Below are 20491 nucleotides of genomic sequence, written 5' to 3' on the forward strand. Positions count from 1 at the left end.
CTTTGTCTTTGTCTTCTGCTTTAGCTTTTCCAAATTTTCCAACTTCGTTCGTTTGAGGGTTAACATAACCTCTTATGCAATTGATGTCACACACACACACACCCACCCACACACGCACGCATGGTCATCATGTTGACTGCACATATACTACCTACGATCGATTGCCTCCAATTACAATGACCTTCACCTTGAGTGGCATTCACCTTGATTGAACCCATCCCAAGCCAAGACCACAAATACATCCTCCACTAAATGTGATCCTTCGACTTAATTGCATTCTCTAGACTAGGCCTTGCTCTTTCTACATAGTATAACTTCCACTCAAGGTGATCATTACCTTGACTAGACCACCTTTATTGCATCCAATCACCATGATCAAGGCAATCCATCACCTCTACTAACAAAACCACTCAATGCAGTCACCACCTTAATTGGAATCCATTAATTCATTGCATTTCACCACAAAGATTGCTTGTAAATAAGGCAAGGTAAGGTAGTTCCAACCTAACATATAGGTCAAGACAAACTCACTCAAGGATATCCTTCACCTTGATTAACACATCACCAGATCAAACCAATCTGATCAAGGTAAACACAATGCACAAGCTGCACTATAGTGATCAATGCCAAGCCTTAAAACTCCTTGAGAAGAATCCATGTATTAAAAATGTGATCAATTGTCATTTTCAAGCCATTTTACACTTGCGAGCAATTCATGGAAGTGAGGAAATTTACAATGATTATGCATTACATGAACGTGTCATAATGGCCATGTGCTCCATTAAAATGATAAGACCTTGAACTAAAGATCACATTGGGTGACTTGTGATAAGAATCAGCCAAGGCCACAATCTTAACTTGGAATCGCACAAGTAGGTTGTGTCAAAAAACCACCCACTGACTTGTAGAATATCCAGGTGTCATTGGGCAACCTACAGATGGAGCAAAATTAGCCTGGTTGCAGGGATGCTAGTCAATAAAACAAAAGCAAACCTGAAAAACTTGGGTCTTTAGCCGAATCTTCATCCTTATCCTTTTGCAGCAGTTAACTACAAGATGACAACCTAAATACTATATCAATAAATCTGCAATGTCTCCATCTTTAAGGGGTTCACTTACGCATCATAGACTCCAAACCCAAGTATATGTAGACTCTTTGAGCTTGTACATTTCATTTTTATCCCAAGGATACATAGAGACGGGCATATGCACGTGCACACATGTAGAGATGCAAAATGCAGCATACAAAAAAGGGTCACACACCTGACTACATAGCAAGGTAACCATAGATTCACTTTAGCAGAAACACATCAATCTCCTGCTCTTTTCAGAGCAATGAGAACAAGTGCATCCACCTGGATGCGCAGTTGCATACAATGACTAACTAGTGCTACTGTATCACTCTTTAACTTCTCACTAGCCCTTTTCCACACCATGAGAAATGGAAAGTACATATGCCTGAATGCACATGTATATATACGACGTTTTTGCTTCTGCGTGTAGGTTATCTCAGTGAGTCCAACAGAGAGGAGACATGATACAAGGCTGCAGAGTGCATGTGTATATACTACAAGCTAGCATCCAGGTTCCACCAACAAATGGAACCCCTACCACTCCAGCTGACACCATGTGATCATTGCATTGACACATTGCCATAAGACATGGGCCTTGGTAATACTGGCAATGGAGCTGAAGAATCATTTGCTGTTGAGAAGTAGGAAGCATCATTGCACCTCACTGTCTGCAGGACCCAAATGGCAGCAGACGTAGCAGCATCCCTACTTTGGAAAATGAATTCCAGATGCCATCCATCGAACCTAAAATGCGCTGCTTTTTCTAAGTACACTTTCCATTGACAACGCATTTCTGTGAGTTGTCACAAAATACAAGTGACTATCTCATCTCATGTCCTCCAAGTGCAAGATTAAATAATGCTACAAGTGTCTTCTCAGACAAAAAAGGCCTTTGCAATGAACATATAATACAACAGTCTCATGGTAGACTGGAGTCTCAACTTTTCTGGTCTCTGGTCTTTGAAGTCCCTCTTAGTCGAATCCACGCACAAGCTCCTAATTTGTTGTGTCAAGAACTCGACTGTATGGAACTGGCATATCATGACTTGTTTGCTTCACATTACGTATTATCCAGGGAATAATTATCAGGTGTAGCCAATCCAACTTCCAAGCCCTCCTGTTGCTGCTGAATGACACATTGGCAGACTCATCATTAGTCAAACGTTTTAGAAGCTGGAATGAACAAATTCAAAGCAATGTGGAACATTTATTAAAACCACACTAGCATTCATGGATCAGTATACACACTGCAGAGACCTGTGCCAGGAGGGTTGGGAGGTGTACACTTGTATGTATGGGTATGTTTTGTTAGGGGAGCAAGGGGAGGACCAGAGGGAAAGGTAAGGGGTTTACCTACATTGAGTTTTCCACCAGTGATACAGTGTGCGTGTGTGCACACACGTGCATGTGTATCTCCATGTGTGCACGTGCATTCAAGTGCCAGTAATAGATCCATTGCAATCTGCATGCGACAATATGCCAATGTGCTTACATAGAAAGCTTGGAGTGCAACTGTTGTTGCCTCGTGGATTCCAAGGTGCTTCTCTTGCTGTGTGGCGCATGTGTTACTTTGGGTTGTAAAGTCTGCACTTTCAGACTAACGATGAGATATCTTAGACATGAACTATACCTGTTTGAGAACAATATTCAGTAGTTCATCAGATAATGGTTCTGAAAGCCATGTTTGTTCTTGCTTTGCTTCCAACATGAGGCCCTCCCTCATTTTGAGATCACTGTCAGCTGTTGACTGCTCACTCCGTGATGAAGTAGCTGTTACAGAAGGCTTCAGACTATCCACACTGAAATTGCTTGGGAACCCTGTGCCAAAACCTGCACGAGGTTGGCCAGGTTCCTGCCCACCGCCTAAACTTAAGCAGTGACTAGAAGATACTTGACTATATCTAGGGCTGAGAACAGGGTTATTAACCTGGCTGAGCTCTTGGTTCAACCCATAGCCTTGCCAAGCAACTTGGTTCCTTTGGAAACCTTGTCCATGTGGAGCCCCACCAGATACTGACGTGAACTTTGGAGCGTAGCTGCTGAAGCTCTGAGGTATGTTCTCACTGACAGCACCAAGAGACCCCACTGTTCTCAATCTAGCCGAATCATCAAGTCCAACAGAACCCAACGGAGAGGTAGTGTTGACAGGACTTGGAATAGAGATATTAATACCCGCTGAGCTTGATGAGTGTAAATTCTTATTGTCTGCACCAGCCCTTGCAAGGGAACCAAGCAAGCTAGACGAAGAGCCAGTTGGAACCAATGGAGATGAAGGTCCTTGCATAAGTGGACTACTTTGAGACATAACCCCACTGCCAGTCATTGTACTTGCATTCATGGAGGAGATTGGGCTGCTCCAAGCTCCAATGTCAGATAAGACCCCGGGCTGTCCTGAGACTCCACCTGTAGGTAAGGTCAAACCCCCTGGACCCTTCAACTGACTAACACCTACTTGCTGCTGTATCGCTTGCATCAGTAAGGCATTGTTGTTGGAGCCTATCTTTTGAATGTTATTATTTATACCTACCAATTGTCCCATGCCCCCTAAGTTTCCAGCAGTCGAAAGATGCTGCTGCTGCTGCTGTGATGGTGGTTGCAAGGCGATTCCACCGGTTCCTTTGTCAAGAGATCCTGCAAATGCTCCTAATTGCTGTGATGTCTGAAGCTGCTTTATATCAGCAGGTGCTGCCTGATAATTCCCCTGAATAGACTGACCAAACGAAGGCCTTCCAAGAGGACTATTATTTGCACCTAGTGCAGCAATCTGCAGTAAGAGTGATGGATCCACACTCCCTAGCTGCAGATTGTTAGGTTGGCCCAACCTCCCTAGGAGTCCTGCTTGCAGTGTTGACATCAAGGCCTGGGGTGACAATTGGCCTGATCCCGCCAGCGTTCGCAGATCACCAAGGCCTCCAAGTCCTGAAGCACCAATTGGCCCAAAACCAGAATCTGTTGAACCAGGAAACGGAGGGTTCAACCCTCCTTGTTGATGAGCTACACCACTTATCCTTTTCAAGTACAACCGATATTTCTGCAACACATCACCATATCTAGTTTGTCAGATAGTATGTAATCTCCAAAGCAATAAGCCTAAACAGTAAGAGTCAAATGAAACGTATGAACAAACATGACATTTGTTAATTACTCACTAATCTTTTGACCAAAGCAGAGTTATACCTCCTATCCTTGCAATTACCAGATTTATCAAATCAAAAACCACACTGCGGTCATGGCCATTCACCTGCAAATGACTTGCAACATTTTCCCTGGTGAGCCCTTGTACATTCATCAACTCTAGAATCCGTTTGGGTACAGCCTCTGAAAAAAGCACTTGTAATGATCAGATGGAACGCTCTGCACATTGAACCTCGGCATCCACATAGCATGAAATCAGTCTTCTACACATTTCTTTCACAATGTCTATGTGCCTTAAGACCTTTAAGAAACCATCTTTCCAAAAAGTAAACCATTTACAATGTAAACACATGTATGCAGCACAACTTATGACCTAGAAAACATGAAAAGTAATTGACTCTTAAGCAAGGTGCTCACTGTCTATCCCTAACTGGTTGACCGCATTGACAAACTGCTGGTGCAGATCTACCGACCAAACAACCCGGGGTTTCTTTGTTGTGGATGAATCATCATTGTCCTGATCAGGATCGTCTTCTTCTTCCTTGACATCCTTTCGCTTTTTGGGCTGCTTCCAGGACCCATCGAAACCCTCATTTACAAGAGAAGAGGTGTAATCACTGTCATCACCACCTCGCCTACATTTGTCATCTTCATGACTTGTGGATTGTCTTGAAACCCGCCACTTCCTTCGCACCACATGTTGCCAGATATTTCTCAACTCCTCCATTCTCACGGGCTTAAGAAGATAATCACAAGCACCATGCTTGATGCCTTTCATAACAGCACTAGTCTCTCCATTTGCTGACATCACTGCACCACATAACACCATATCAGGCAAAAGAACTGCTGTGCCCAGGCATGAGAGGTAAGCAAAAACAAATTGTCTTGACTTACTTATTACTGGCAAGTCCATCTCCAAGCCTACATGCTCTAGAAGCTTAAAACCATCCATGTCAGGCATGTAAACATCACTGATAACTAAATCAAAACTCTCTCTGTTTCCCCGTAGCATCTCAAGTGCATCAGTAGCCTTTCCACAAGTGGTCACTGAAAAACAGCAAACGATTTACAATTGTTCAAACTAAATAATGATCCGTAACAGTGAATGCTGAACACAATCCCAAGCTGTGACTCGCTTCACAATTCACAAGAGTAACAACATGTTTGTTTGAGGAAATCACGACTCACCTTCATAAAGACATCGGCGCAGCATTCTGTCTAGTATAAGCAGACAAATGGGGTCATCATCTACTACTAGAACTCGCAGGCCCGCAGGAAACGAATCATTATTATTCACACACTCTGTTTTGACACATCCTCGTCTCCCAGAGATTGAGCTATTTGAGGTAGAAGGTGTCAAGGGTTGAGTGGTAGCCATTGAGATTGAGCTATTTGAGGTAGGTGTCAAGGGTTGAGTGGTAGTCATTGCCATATTTTTCAGAGTCTTGCTGCGAGCTATTTGTCAAGGCTGCCAATGATGATGATGGGCACGTTCCTTACTTCCAGATTCACATGTGGTGTGCAAGTGCAGACAGTAGCCTTCTGCTACTTCAGCCATAGCCAGCAGATCTGAGAGGTGGTATGGATGCTGACAGGAGGGTTTAACTGAGGAAAGGGGGAATTAATGGAGGCTACTGCAAATGGCAAAGTTGTCAGAATTTACCTATAGGATTCCCAAGACAGATCATTTTTAACAAGATGTACCCTAACAGATTGTTCCTTTGTTTTTCTTTTAGCAGACAAGAAGAGAACATTGCGTACCTGCAATAGCATTGAAGAGAGCTCCTGTGCCCCCTGCCCTGCTGCTGCTGTCATCTTCTTCTTCTTCTGAGAATCAGAATACAGCATTTTGAGAAGATGTGTGCTAACAGATAGTTCCTTTTTTCTTTTCTATTTGAAAGCAGACCAGAATACAGCATATGGCGTACCTGCAGTAACATTGAACAGAGCCTCTGTGCCCCCTTCCCTGCTGCCGCTGCCATCATCATCATCATTACATCATCTTCTCCTTCTTCTTCTTCTTCTTATTCTTGTTTTGTTCTTCTCCTGCTTCTGCTTCTCACTTGCTGGCAGGAAAACGCAGAGTCTTCCTTAGCTCCCTTCTTCTGAGAAAGGCCCTTACCCTGTGCCCCGTGAGGCTCGTCTATCTCTGTTTCTCTGTTCCCTCGTCAGCCTACTCGCCCACAAAAGAATATGGTCTTTTGTGGGCGATGCCCAAAACCCAAACCCACCTTCAAAAACGGAAACAGGGCGAAACCCAAGAATCAAGATTTGCACGATCGGCCTTTGTTTCGCTCAAGAAGCAAAGATTTGTGATTAGCAAGAGAGCGAGGCCCTCTCTTCTCTCTCTCGGTGTGAAGAGACTCAGTCACGGGAACCGCTCTCTCTCCCTCTCTCAGCTCTAAGCGGATGCACTGTGAGGGGAAGAGGGCGGGAGGAAAAAGAGTATCAAAAGCCCCATAAGAACAAAAGAGAGAAGATGGTGGGTGGTGATGATGATGGGGATGGGGTTGATCAAGCACCAAAAAGGTCTTTTTTTCCCATTATCAAAGAGCCTTTATACACTATGCTAGTAGTGGGGTCCTTCCTTTGCATACCCCTAGTCCTCTAAGACAAGCCTACTTATCTTCTAGCATTGTCCCCACCTCACCTTCATGAGAGCATGCAAACACACGCACGCAATGGAGGCTTTTAAACACGGATGGCATGCACTAGCGTGCCTCTAAGCACCACTTGTATGATCATGAGTGCTCAATCAGAGCAAAGTGCTTCCTCTGCTTATGGATGCGATTGTTAAAGTTAAGGCTATCAATCATGAGAGGCATGCCCTTGTGTGACAATGAGCACTAATTTTATGATTATAAGCTATCACTTATGCATAAGTGAGGCACTTCCTTTACTTATGGGAAGTGATTGTCAAGGTGTTGGTCATTATAGATCATGGATGACATGTAGTGTGCATATGAGCACCAATTGTAGATCATGAGCGCTTGAGTATGTAGAAGTAGAGCACTTCCCTTGCCTTGTGGAAGGTCAATGTTGAAGATGTAGGTATCGATCATGGAATGAAGAAGATGTAGTCATAAGCACAATCATGAGCTCTCAACTGGGTAGAATATAAAGCATTACCATTACTTATGGGATATAATCATTTAACTCATAGTTTGCAATTAAGAAAAGGCCATTCCATCACACATCTCCAAAGAAATAGGGAGCGTATCCTTCTTCTAGAATTGGGGTCTAAGGCCTAACAAATTATTATCTAGCAAACAAGGAGTCATATCACCTTCCCTTCTTATACTAAAATTGTGATCGGACATGTGGGCAAGGGTTTTAGAATAGCTTGAATCAAATACATTACCTTTTAGCATTGACCTTTAAGTGGAGAAAGATAAGGATTGATAAACCCTGACCCAGACAATAGAGGAACATTCTATCCACTACCTAGCCAAATATGTAATATTTGTTATAAACTTGCCTCATATAAGATAATCCTTGAACTTTCCTTTGTCAATGGTTAGCCTCCTTACCTTTACTGATTTGAAGAATGGCCTACAATGGGTAGCATGGATGTCATGCTAGACTTGGCCCACACATCTATAAGGTCTTCTCCCAACTTTTTTTCACTTTAAACTTTGAATTTTCAATCATGATTCTTTCTCAACTCCACACCTTGGCAAGAAAAGCACCACATGTTCCATCAAAATTACCTAATGATCGGGTGTTACTCCTGACCATGTCCTTGTGCTTATCTTTGAGTGCAACATCATGTGCATGTGTACATCTCTCTATAAACCCTGTTCTATTATTACTCTTTTCATCGATTCTTTCCTTGTATCTCAAAGTCTACCTATGTGCACGTCTTAATCACCTCCCATGCTTAAGTAACCATCTCTCTACTAAAGTATGTCATCTAAATATATATTTTTTCCAACCACTCCACTTACTCTCTCTCTCTCTCTCTCTCTCTCTCTCTCTCTCTCTCTCTCTCTCTCTCTCTCTCTCTCTCTCTCTCTCTCTCTCTCTCTCTCTCTCTCTCTCTCTCTCTCTCTCTCTCTCTCTCTCTCTCTCTCTCTCATATGGATGCATAATAGGTTGCTTGTCTAATTGTATTTCAAAGTCCTCTTCTTGGAAGTACAAAGGTATCGCAACTCTATTGCTTTATTTCATCTCCTCTACCCCCTTTATACCCCAAACATGAGATATTATTTTATATAGGGGTTACTTGAAGCAATATTGGTGTTACAACCCTTGTCGTGCTTGTGCTAATGGCTAAATGCAAGTAATGTGAACAATAAGATCTTGGAGAGAACACTTGCAATTATTGGTTCTTCCAAAGTTCTTCGCTTGCTAATGTTTCCATGTGCCTTATGTGCATTACTAGAAATTTTATTAGCTATGGGACCTGTGCTAAATGTTCCTCACACCTAAAAATAGAGATTTGTAGACTTGCATAAACATGTGAATGATATGTACCATGCATGCTAATACAATGTCATTTTCAAAGATTGTGCAACTTGGTTAATGATGATTCCTAGTTTGAAACGCGCTAGGACCCTTTCTCAACTTTATTAAAGCAAAATTCTTATCTTACTAAAGGGTTGGGAAACTATATGTGATGGCAAATTCCTTGTATAACTCATAGATTACTTAAAGTTAAACAATGTTTTTATTAGAAAAGGTGAGTATCTATGTGTGTGGAAACGCATTAGCGATGAAAGACAATGCAAAGAATGCATAATTTTTTAAGTGACAACGCATCGATTTGAAAACATTAATTATGAAAGCATAGCTTGAAAAGGGTGCCTTTTACTTTTTAAAAGTACATAGAAAAGAGAGGAATATTCTTCCAATTTTGGTTGTTGCTTCTAATCTCCTAATGAGGGCATCGAGTTCTTACAACAGTTGTGACATCATTATCCTATTTAAGTAATTTCCATAAGTATTCAGAGGAGCCACTTGAAATCATGGTAAGATGACACCTGTGAGTTGAACAATGATTAATTTACTTAATTAAAAGCATAGCCTTTAGTGTGTTTTAGTTACTCAAACAACTATTGAAAGACCTTTAAGTAAGACCAAAAACTTTGCCAACTCAGCAATCAACATTCCAAAATCTTAGCTTAATGATATAAGTGATTTAATATTATAGAGTTAGACTTGCAAAAGTGTGTTTAATGAACTTTGGAGCTAGCACAACACAATAACTATATAAAACTTCCATAAATTTGACTTTGACATGAAAAAGGAGACAATAGTCATAGCCATGATGCAATTCAATACCCTTCAATACCAAAAATAATTACAAAAGAAACAAATTAGCATCACTCGGTATAAAGTTTCATGCATCACTTTATGTACAAGCATATATAAATTGTGTCACTTAGTTCACACTATACTTGAAGATTTGCATGTGCTTCATTGAGTGTCATAAAGTATTTTCTAAGCTCTCCTTAGTGTTGTGTTTCAAACAATTTTAGATTGCTCTTTTTGGCATGACACTTTAGCATGATCCATTTTTCTTTATTCTCATATTTGTTGCTATGATCTTGCTATGATCTTTGTGCATTTGTGAATGTTTTTCATGTTAATCAAAAGTAAGTTATCATGCCTGGATCACACACACACACACACACACACACACACACACTCTCTCTCTCTCTCTCTCTCTCTCTCTCTCTCTCTCTCTCTCTCTCTCTCTCTCTCTCTCTCTCTCTCTCTCTCTCTCTCTCTCTCTCTCTCTCTCTCTCTCTCTCTCTCTCTCTCTCTCTCTCTCTCTCTCTCTCTCTCTCTCTCTCTCTCATATGTAAAACTACAATTGTGTACTAAACAAAATTTGAGCAAACAAGAAAGAGCACACAACAAATTAGAGAAGAGATGCAATCTCTTATTTGCAAACAAATTAATACAATAACGGCTCTATCCACATGTGTCCTTCCATGATGAATTTAGACGAGGATCTAGAAAAGTTCAAGGTGAAGAACTTAAAGCTCGGTGGACGCACTTTGACTTGACAAATGGATGGATCATGGCTCTAGGAAAGCCTCCTTTTTATAGTCCACAAAGGGGTAGCTTAGCATGACCGAGATACCATATTATTAACATTTGCTAATAGATCAGGGAAGATTCCCTTTACTATTCTCTTGAACCTCACCCTAACGGGACCATACGCCCCTTAGGACCCCCAGCTAAGGGCTATGAGGGAAGATTCCCTTTACTATTCTCTTGAACCCCACCTAAGGGGACCATAGGCCCCTTGGGACCCCCAACTAAGAGCTATGAGGGAAGATTCCCTTTACTATTCTCTTGATTGCCTAAGGGGACCATAGGCCCCTTAGGATCCCCAGTTAAGGGCTGTGAAGACCCAAAATAGGGGTCCTTGAGAACTCCCACCTGCAACTCAATGCAATGTACCTCGAGTTGCTACTAGTTTGACTACTCCATCTAACCTGTAGGCTTAACTCACATAGGGCATCTATTCTTTTACCACTTAGCCATACATGCCTCATTTGACATACAAGTCACGACCCAACCAATGTCAACAAAGCCCACACATGCCTTCTCCTCATAATGGGGGCCTTACAACTTTGAGTACCATGGATCATTGGTTGCACCTTGTGAGGATGGGGCATTGAACATATCTAACACACGTAAAGGGCAAAATACTTGCGATAAATATAGTATAGAAAAAAAATTCCTTAGCATTTGTATAAGTTAAAACTCCTAATAAACTTCAAAGCATCATGAGATACTTGATGTGAAAGGAACAAATGTACATTTCATTAAAGACTAGTTATAGGTCCAAGGATAACTTTAATTACTATAGAATAACATTTTCCAAACAAAATGATACAATGGGCTTGTTAGATGTAATTAGAAGTTTGTTCATAAATGTTACAAAATTTTAATATATCAAATCCAATGTAGGACCAAATTTTCTCAACCACAATAAATAAAAAGTTGTTAAACCATTTGAGTATTTTAATTAGCATCATGCATTCATGCGAATCCTTAGTAAATTGCAATTTTAGAGATACAAAAGAACATGAAACACATCCTTACAAACTTAATGACATGCTCAAGGGAAGTTCATTGTCACTCCTGATGAGCCAAAAACACCAATTTGCAATGCAATTTGTATTTTGCAAAATCAAAGGGGTATGAGAAGAAAGCATGGCCAGAGATTAATACAATTGATAATCTAGCCAAATGTGCACAAGCCAATGGGTGCAATTGCATGTCCACAAATAAAGGGTTGGCTAAAAAGTTTTTAAAAAGGGGGGTGGGAAGGATGCCATGTTGATGGTGGTAGTGATAGGTTGGGGGTTGCATTGCTCTGTCCTATAGATTTACGAGTGTATCAAAGCTAGGGCCTAAAAGGGGGGGGAAGGGGGGGGGGGGAGGGGTTTGATGTGGATGGTGTTTTGGAGTACAAACTCTCTTCACATTACACAATGACATCAAAACGAATACCCACATGATAGGTCATTCTAGTGTATCAACTTAATAATTGTGTGCTTAATGTATTGTTCAACCTAAACTTATGTGGACTAATAATGCACCCAAGCCATCAAGGATAAAGCAACAATTATGTCATGAAGGGACTTGAGAGGAGAGAGAAGACTGCAAGAAAGAGAGAAGAAGAGTGCAAAGGAGAGAGAAACTCTAGAAGATGAGGAGAGATAAAGATATGAAAGAAAGAGAGAGATGGTTGGAAGCCATGAAAGGATAGGAAGAGCTAGATAGATAAGAAGGACAAAGTTGTATTATTGTGTAAAAAATATGATCATGTACATATGTCCTTTGCTCTTTTATATGTCCCTAATTCAACTCTTTACATTGATTTGATACCACTTGTTATGAACAAACCTGAGAGGAGAGAGAAGATTGTAGCAAAGAGAGAAGAAGAGTACAAAGAAGAGAGAAAGTCTAGATGAGGAGTGAGAAATATGAGAAATAGAGAGAGAAAGACATAAAAGAAAGGGAGAGATGGCTAGAAGTCATGAAATGATAGGAAGAGCTAGAGAGATAATAAGGAAAAAGTTGTATTATTGTGTAAAAAATATGATATTGTACACATGTCCTTTGCCCTTTTATATGCTCCCAATTCAACTCTTTAAATTTTATCCCCACTCGGATGTTTTTGTCCTCAAAAACAAAAATGGAACTTATTACAACTTGCCAAGTGGTGGAAAGGTGGAGTACTTTGCGTGGATCGAAAATGAATTGTCCTAATCTTTAAGGATTCACAAAATAAGTACCATTAGAGGGCTGAGAATCGTGTACAAAGTATTGATAGCCATTTGGAAATATCAAAATGAAATCTTAAATCAAAATGTTGTCATTAAGAGATCCTCCCGGATGGAGACTCGATGTTGTGCTCCGTAGACCTTATTGTACTAAATCTGTAATAACTTTGGATTGACTCATCTAAATTAAACATGCTATAGCTCAAACAAAGCCCTTTGTAAGTACTTTTAGCCCATATGACTTGCATATCTCTAACATTAATTTAGTATTAAATCTAGCCCAAAACAGAGATCTATTCTGCAATGAAACAAAGCCCACTAGTTAGTATGATATTATCCCAAAATTCTTGAAGGTAATGATATCGTTCCCAAAGTAATGTTGGTCCATACAGAGAGTTAAGTCTAGTCCTTAGCCTCTTGGGTCAAAAGGGAAGGTGACATCTCATCCATGCATTAAAGTCATGACCACCAAATCATAGGTATCATCACTCATGAAATAATATGCATGTACTTGTGAGTCCACAAAAGCATAAGCAACTAAGTCAAATAGAAGCCCATGGTCATGCTCTTCCTCATCAAAGACTTCATAGGCTACAACTTTAAACCCTTTATCTTCCTCTTAATCATCATAGAAATTTTATTCAACATGACTGTCTTCATTCTCTTCATCTGAATATTTAAGTAGCGAGAATATATGTGCATTATTTGCTCTACATATGTCTTTGTGATTAGAATACATTGGTTTAGCACATTTATGACATAACCCTTGAGCATGCAATTCTATGATCTGATCACTGATTAAATGTTGAGCTTTACTAGTTGTTGACACAACTTTGCTCACATCATCACTATATAGATCAACAATAGAATAATCATACTGTTGGTCATGGTACTTATGAGAAGCATGTGGATGAGAAGGATAGAAATGCTGCTCATAGTCATATTATTGCCCATATAGTTAATGGTGCCCATGAGAGAGTGATTGGCTATACTCATTGTTGTGCAGATTTAGGAAAGATTCCAATAAGTCTTGCTGAGCTACTGCATTAGCCATAGCAATCGATGCAGCCAACATATGCTTGTCATGTACATGTGCTAATCCCTCTTGCAAAACAACATTACCATAAAGATTGATGAGAGCTACTAAGATGCATGGCTATACCAACCGATCCATGTGAGATGTCAAGTGTTGGACAAGTGCTCGTTCTATCCGAATTGCATCTACAACTTTAGCTGCCATCATGGTTGCATCAAAATCCATAAGTGCATGTTCCAATACATCAATCATGCTAGCCATGTGAGCAATTGACTTGCTGAATTTCATTTCTCAAATGATACTCATAATTTTGCTATTGGATGCCACTTGCCTCATATAAGACACTTTAGAGTCAACATTGCCTTGTGGCACATGATAAGGATCAAAACCATGTGAATAATTCTCTTATTGATGAAAGGAAAGTGAAACCCATGAGGAAGAAGCTTGGCAGTGAGAGCTATGGCAGATGGAGAGCAAGAGCCAAGAGAGAGAGAGAGAGACAAAAGTGAGAACTCCAACAACCACAATGTGTGGCCGGGCCTTCCTTTATTCAAACTATCACTAAAAGAATAAAGAATAAGTGACTGTGGTGGGCACCCGCCACCTATAGTGTGCAGTGGCGGGTACTGTCAGTGTAGTAATACACGGGCGGCTAGGCAGAGGCGCCTTAACTCCCAACAATGATTCTGCTCAGTTGTTGGAATCTTGACAAGGTCAATAGACGTGTCCTCTACGACCTTGCGAATGAAGTGATACCTCACCTCAATATGCTTCATCTTCGCATGGAAGACCGGATTCTTGGCCAACTGAATGGCACTCATAGAATTCGAATGCAGTGTAGGCATAGCATCTGTCATACCAAGGTTTGCAATCAAATGGCCTAACCAGATAGCCTCCTTACAAGCCTCTATGGCTGCAATATACTCGGCCTCTGTAGTGGAAAGAGCCAAACACTTCTGCACCCTGGACATCCAAGAGATAGCCCCTCCAGCATAAGTGAAGATATAGCCAGAAGTGGACTTCCTACTATCTGCGTGTCCTGCATAATCAGAGTCAGTGTACCCCATGACTCATGTATCCTGGCTGCCATAACAAAGAATCTGCTATGCCCTTTAGGTACCTCATGATACCCTTCACAGCATCCCAATGTTTCTTACCAGGTGTAGCCATATAATGTGCCACAACCCCAACTGCAAATGCAATATCTGGATGGGTGGCTATCATGGCATACATAAGACTGCCCACGGTTGATGCATAGGGAATCTTGGCCATCTCGGCCCTATGCTCATCTGTCTGCGGACAATCGGCATGTGAAACCTTCATATGAGAAGGTAATGGATAGCCAATAGGCTTAACATTCTGCATGCGGAAGCACTCAAGGACTTTATGAATGTACTCACTTTGTGCACATGAGTGAGTCTGGCACTCTTTTACAAGGATTCGAGATTGCTTTCACAATTAATGGTGCACTTTTACTCTTTTCTTTTCTCGAGGTGACATTGCGGCCTTCTAGAGAGGTCGTCATTCAAAATTTTCAGGGTCTGATCTCCATCTGGGGCGCCTTTTCCTTCCTTTGTCCTGTGCCCTTTCGGTTATCTCCTTCTTCCATTTTCCCGCTCCTTTGCTCTATTTTCCGATCCTCTGTGCTGCGGTCTTCTTCCATTTTCCCGCTCCTCTGCTCCATTTTCCAATCCTCTGTGCTACGGTAAACATTACCCCCCTCCTAGCTGAGTGCCAATCCCATGGCACTGTGGTGGGGAGTAGTGGGATAGTTGGGGTTGTTGCTAAGTGGAACTAGTGGGTAGATGATCACAATCAAAACATGCTGTTGTGAATGACAGGTGATGGAGTTTGATTAACGATGACCAGGAGAGATTCCAACGTGCTTTAGACTTCATGAAGATGCTCGGCATTTGTCACACAGTTGTAGCTCCAATTCTGGAATGACTGTTAAACCTGGGGATCTAATCATTTGGAGAATATGAGGCTCCAAGATCTATGCCAATGGTGGGTCCATCACTGAGTTTTCCTTGTGCTTGATTTGGTTCGGTCATGGTAGCCATCAACAGGCAGATGTCAGGCTACATCAAGCATGTTGGTCCATCCAACCATCGGAATATGCAGAAATTTTTCCTGAAGCTATTGTAGTGGTGTTTTGTCCGATTCAAAGAAAAATTCTTGGGTATTAGCAGATGTCGTGGATGATATTCTTTAGCTGGGTAGCCATTCACTGAGTCATGATCATATCCTGTAAGAGAAAGTTGTGCACTCCCTAAGGGGTGTGTCTGTCTCACGGTGTGGTGTAAGTGCATGTGTAGTGGAACTAGGAGATGGGTCTAACCTTGGGTAATCCCTTGGTAATGTTCCACACTTGAGGATCCAGTTCGTGTGTTGTTGAAGGTGCAGTGCAAAACTTAGGGTGATAGGTCTGGAAGTCCTGCCCTTGATGTGCCCTAAGCGTGAAGTGGGGGAGGGGCTAGATGTGAACCCTAGGTGTAGTGAGTGAAGTGAGCCCTCGTGCTTCTCTCTCTCTTTTTTTTTGCCTATTTGCATACAAGGAAGATGTCCTTGCTAATGCATGTCACCTTCAGTTGGATTACGAGGAGGTCACAAGCATTGGGATAGGAATGCACAACTTTGCAGATATTTTTTTATACCAGCCCGGACCTTCAGAGGTGTGGATGACAAGAACAAACGATTGCACCTTGTGAAGTGGGTATCACTCATATCCTCTAAGATTTCTAGGCAAAAGGAGGGAAGCAGGGTTGCCCTCATCATTAATCTAGTCATGTATCTACTATCTATCCCTAGATTGATGTCAAAAAAGAGTAGAGGGAGGTGGGCTTCCTTGGCGGTGGGTCTCTACATTAGTAGGAACTTGATAAGCCTAAGATAATTACAGGTAGTTAAGAAGGCTGGATTCGGGCAAGAAGAGAAATCCACGAGGAAGCGGTTGATAGATGGGAGGAGATCCTCTAACCTAAAGACTAGGCATTCCTTGGGGCTCCGGGCATCAATGTTATATATGTTAGGAAAGTCAAAATCCCCATGAATGTTTCGATCATAGTCAACTCCATGCCTACGGGGGTAGGGCATGTAGATGGGGTCGTTGCGTTCTTCAGGGAGCGAGCTGTAGAAAGCGGTCCAGGCATCAAAATTGGTATCCCAAATCCTCCTCCGCCACTTCGGCTGCACCTCGTAGCCTTGGATGCTTTTGGGAACCCTGTTTACCTTGTCCTGCCACTAGTCTGTAGGCTCTTGCCTCCATTTGGTTATCATGAGGCTTCTTTCCTCTATCCACCTGTTTGCCATATCATTAGCCAGATCCTTGATCTTGGCTAGAACACCTAGAGGCAACGCACAGTCCAGAGAGCGTGGATAAGCAAATGAAAGTTCAAATGGCCTCGTCTGGAACTCCTGTTCACGCCATATGACCAATTCCTGAGGCCAATCGATAGGATGGGAACTCCCCCGTAGTGGCATCGACTCTTCAGGGAATCGTCTTGGCAGTGATCGTGCTCTGTGTTGGGCCTCCTCTGCTAGTTCCTATCTTCTTGTTCTACCTGTTACAATGCTCTCGGGCATGTGGGCATCTTCGGGCTCTTCAGATGGGAGCTCAGGTAGAGGCAGAATGGGCATTCTTTGTTGTTCTTCTTCAGTATCTTGCTCAAAGTCCGGGCCCTCTTCGACATTCTGCTAGGCAACTACTGGGGCCGCTTGTGGTGGTGGTAGCTGCTCATGCTCTTTGAACCCAAGTTCCTTAAGCTCAACAGTGGAGAGGTCGACACGGTGTAGGTAGTGAAATTGCTGCTCTTTTGTGATTCCTGTGCCTGTTGGAAGTTCTCGTTCTTGAAGGCCATACCTTAGTGCTCGGGTAGTCAGTTCTAGCTTCCTTCTTACATTCTCCATTGAATCATTGCTCTCCGCCTGGGTGACATGTAGTATTGTGCTGAGGAAGGCTTGCCTTTGTGCATTGGTGCATACATCAGCAGCTTCTACTTTGGACTCGGCAAGCACTCTCTCGCACTCAACCACCGCCAAGCATTCTGTTATATGCCTAACTCTTTCAAAATTGTTCTTTTTCCACTCGCTAGCTCTCTCGTCCATCTTCTTTCTTCCCTCCTCCAACTCACTTGCCAGGGTTGTCATAACCTATTTGCTGCTCATTTGTTAAGAACCAGAGTTGGTTCCTTTCCCTAGATTTCCGAGCCAATTGTTCTTTAGCAATTTCTTTTGCCTCATTTGCAATGCTAAATCTCTGTTCTGCCTCAGCAATTAGTTTTGACTTTTCTTGCACAAGCTGCTCATGACTTTGGATCTCTGCAAGGTACAATCTTCTTTGGGTGAAGGCCATGGTCATGAGGGTCTCTATGTCTCCCTTGGCAATCTCCAATGCACCTTGCAGTTGTTGTGCCTCATTTTGCAGTCTTTGTGCTTCTGCCGCGCGGGGACTGCCGGCCTTTCCTGTTCTAGGAACTCTATCTCTCTCTCTAGTCTGTCTTGTTCTTCAAGTCCATACCATAGCCGAAAAGCTATGGCATCCTCTTGTCACTCACTTGGCTTGCCCTCTTGAGCTGCTATCTGTCCGTACCTTTCCAGTTTGGCAGTTCTCTATTCCAAGTCAGCATACTGCTGCACTAGTAACTTTAAGCTCCGCTACTCTACCACCAAGTTTTGCTCTTCATCCTCCAGCCTTTGTCTTAGGTGGATCTCGTGCACCAAGGGGGACCTGCCAGGCCACCTAAGGCACAGAGAGTTGAGGGAGGAGAGAAAGAGACAATCTAGGGAGTTGAAAGTTGAGGAGCATAAAAAACCTCAAGATCTACCAAAGCAATTTACAAAATTCAATAAGGGCGATAGAGTAGTGATCTTGCTTCGTGCAAGAGGCAAGGACAAGTGAACGAACCCATAGAAGGACTTGCCAACATCAAGGAGATTGACCTGGCTAGGGAAGGGGAGAAGCCTCAACTTGTCTTCATAGCTGATGACTTGATTGAACAGGAAGAAGAAAATCTCATTGCACTCCTATGAGAGTACATAGACATATTCACTTGGTCCCTCGATGACTTGAAAGGCGTAGATCCGAGTGTAGTGACTCATAATATTCCCATAACACCAGATGCAATGTTGGCCAAGTAGCAACCATATCCGATGAATTCCAAGCATGCTCATGTAGTCAAGGAGGAGATAGAAAAGCTATTAAGAGCTAGATTCATCTATGAAATTGAGCACACAAAGACTGGATTTTGCCCATTGTAATCCTCTTGAAGAAGAATAGAAAAATCAAAGCGTGCGTCAATTATAAGAAAGTCAATGCTACTATGAAGAGAGACAACTATCCACTACCAGACATTGAGCATATGCTTGAGAGAGTGGCTAGTAAAAAAGCCAACAGTTTCTTGGACAGCTTCTCAGGTTACAATTAGGTGCAAGTACATCCTGATGACAAACATAAGACCACATTTGCTACCAAGTGGGGCATCTCTGTCTTCATAGTCGTGCCCTTCGGGTTGACAAATGCACTAGCCACATTTCAATAGCTCATGTGTGCCATCTTCAAGGAAATGCTTAACTAAGAGCTAGAAGTGTTCGTTGACAATCTGTGTGTTCATTCAAGTTGGAGGGACCACCTAGACAAAATCTGCGCAACGCCTTTCACTTTCTTTGAAAACTATCAAACTCTCCTATATCTCATGAACAAACCTTGCACTACTAGATGCATAGCTAGGTGGCTACTACTTCTACTAGGATTCGACTTCTCTGTGGTTATACACAAGGGGAAGTAGCACTACTACATGGCAGATCACATGTCTTGCATAGGCACAGGAGAATTCATTGGACATGATATTGTAGACCACTTACCAGACGTGCATCTTTTTAACTTGTCTAGCGAGAAGGATTTATTTAGATCCGACTTGACACCATACTGGGCAGATGACATAGTCCAAGTGCTAGAGCATGGACTACCCAAAAGACCTATCAAGAAAGCTTGACTTATGTGACTTATCCTCAAGATACAACCCTAATAGTTGATAGTTGATCAACTCTATAGGTTAGGGTAGGATGGCTTGCTATGAGGATGTGTGTGTGAACATGAGATGCATGTCATACTTGCGGAGGCACACGATGGAATTGCTGGAGGACACTTCAGCAAAGACATAACAGCATGCAAGGTGCTGCACTCTCAACTATAGTGTCCCACTCTTTCCATGATGCATCACGATTTATGAAGCACTGTGATGAGTGCAACGAACCAAGGTCCCCGTTCTCAAGGACAGGATAAAACTAACCCCAATCATCATAAGGAAACCATTCAAAAAATGGGGGATTAACTTCATTGGGATTATTAGTCCTACAACACAATAGTTACAGGCCAAGTATATCATAGTTGCCACATATAATACCTCACAAAGTAGACAGAAGTAGGAGCCACTAGGAAAAATTACAATAGGACCATGGACAAAGCAGACCATGGCCAAGTTCCTTTGGGAGCAAGTGATCTCATGATTCGACTGCCCCATTGAACTAGTTAGTGACCAATGCATGCACTTCATCAAGGAAGTGTTTGCCCACCTCTTGTCCTACCTTCCTGATCATCCATAGGAAAAGCCACTCTACTACCCTAAAGCAAACGACCAAGTTGAATCCATGAATAAGATCTTAGTGAATGTCTTGACCAAGGTAGTCTCTCTGCTTTGCGTAGTGATTGGGACAATAAGCTGATGGTAGCCTTATGCGCCTATCAAACAACCTTAAAATGGTTGTGGAGCATACTTCCTTTAAGTTGACATACGACACTGAAGCCATTCTACCACTATAATTCTTTGTCCCTAGCTCGAGAGTAGCCATCCAAGAGAGATGGGATGGAAAGGAGGTATGGATAGAATGCCTAGTTGAGCTAGAACGCCTATCATCAGAGACTTGAGTTCTCGCTACCCATGTACTAATTTGAGAAAAGGCACGATGTAAGAGCTGGTTTGACAAGCATGTCAAGTAGC

General features: G+C 42.2%; 1 protein-coding gene across 9 annotated transcripts; it reads right to left on the reverse strand.

Annotated features, from left to right (window-relative positions):
- Window positions 1–1268: 1268 nt before the first annotated feature.
- On the reverse strand, window positions 1269–6703 carry LOC148021455 (uncharacterized). Of its 9 annotated transcripts, none has more exons than XR_015694727.1 (8): window positions 6137–6703; window positions 5970–6035; window positions 5397–5842; window positions 5103–5255; window positions 4626–5018; window positions 4315–4391; window positions 2566–4104; window positions 1269–2196 (listed from the first exon to the last, which is right to left on the reverse strand). XR_015694727.1 is itself a non-coding variant. In XM_087699340.1 (8 exons), the coding sequence occupies exons 3-8, from the start codon at window positions 5638–5640 to the stop codon at window positions 2134–2136; spliced, it is 2334 nt and encodes a 777-aa protein (XP_087555466.1). In that variant the 5' UTR covers window positions 5641–5839; window positions 5970–6035; window positions 6137–6703; the 3' UTR covers window positions 1269–2133. The 9 variants fall into 9 exon arrangements, 3 of the variants coding, with proteins under 3 accessions (XP_087555466.1, XP_087555467.1, XP_087555464.1); XR_015694726.1 differs by having other exon boundaries at window positions 1269–2199; XR_015694725.1 differs by having other exon boundaries at window positions 2431–4104.
- Between the last annotated feature and the right edge of the window lie 13788 nt (window positions 6704–20491).

Source organism: Lygodium microphyllum, chromosome 18 (genome assembly GCF_053477565.2).
Source record: "Lygodium microphyllum isolate KBCC chromosome 18, Lygodium_microphyllum_v1.1.10, whole genome shotgun sequence".
NCBI lineage: Eukaryota > Viridiplantae > Streptophyta > Polypodiopsida > Schizaeales > Lygodiaceae > Lygodium > Lygodium microphyllum.

Coding starts and splice junctions, on each gene's coding strand:
- LOC148021455 (XM_087699340.1), bottom strand. CDS start 5,640: ATGGCAATGACTACCACTCAACCCTTGACACCTACCTCAAATAGCTCA. Junction 4,105..4,314: donor ATGTTGCAAGTCATTTGCAG/GTGAATGGCCAT, acceptor GATGTGTTGCAG/AAATATCGGTTGTACTTGAA. Junction 2,200..2,703: donor TGAATATTGTTCTCAAACAG/GTATAGTTCATG, acceptor TGTGTCATTCAG/CAGCAACAGGAGGGCTTGGA.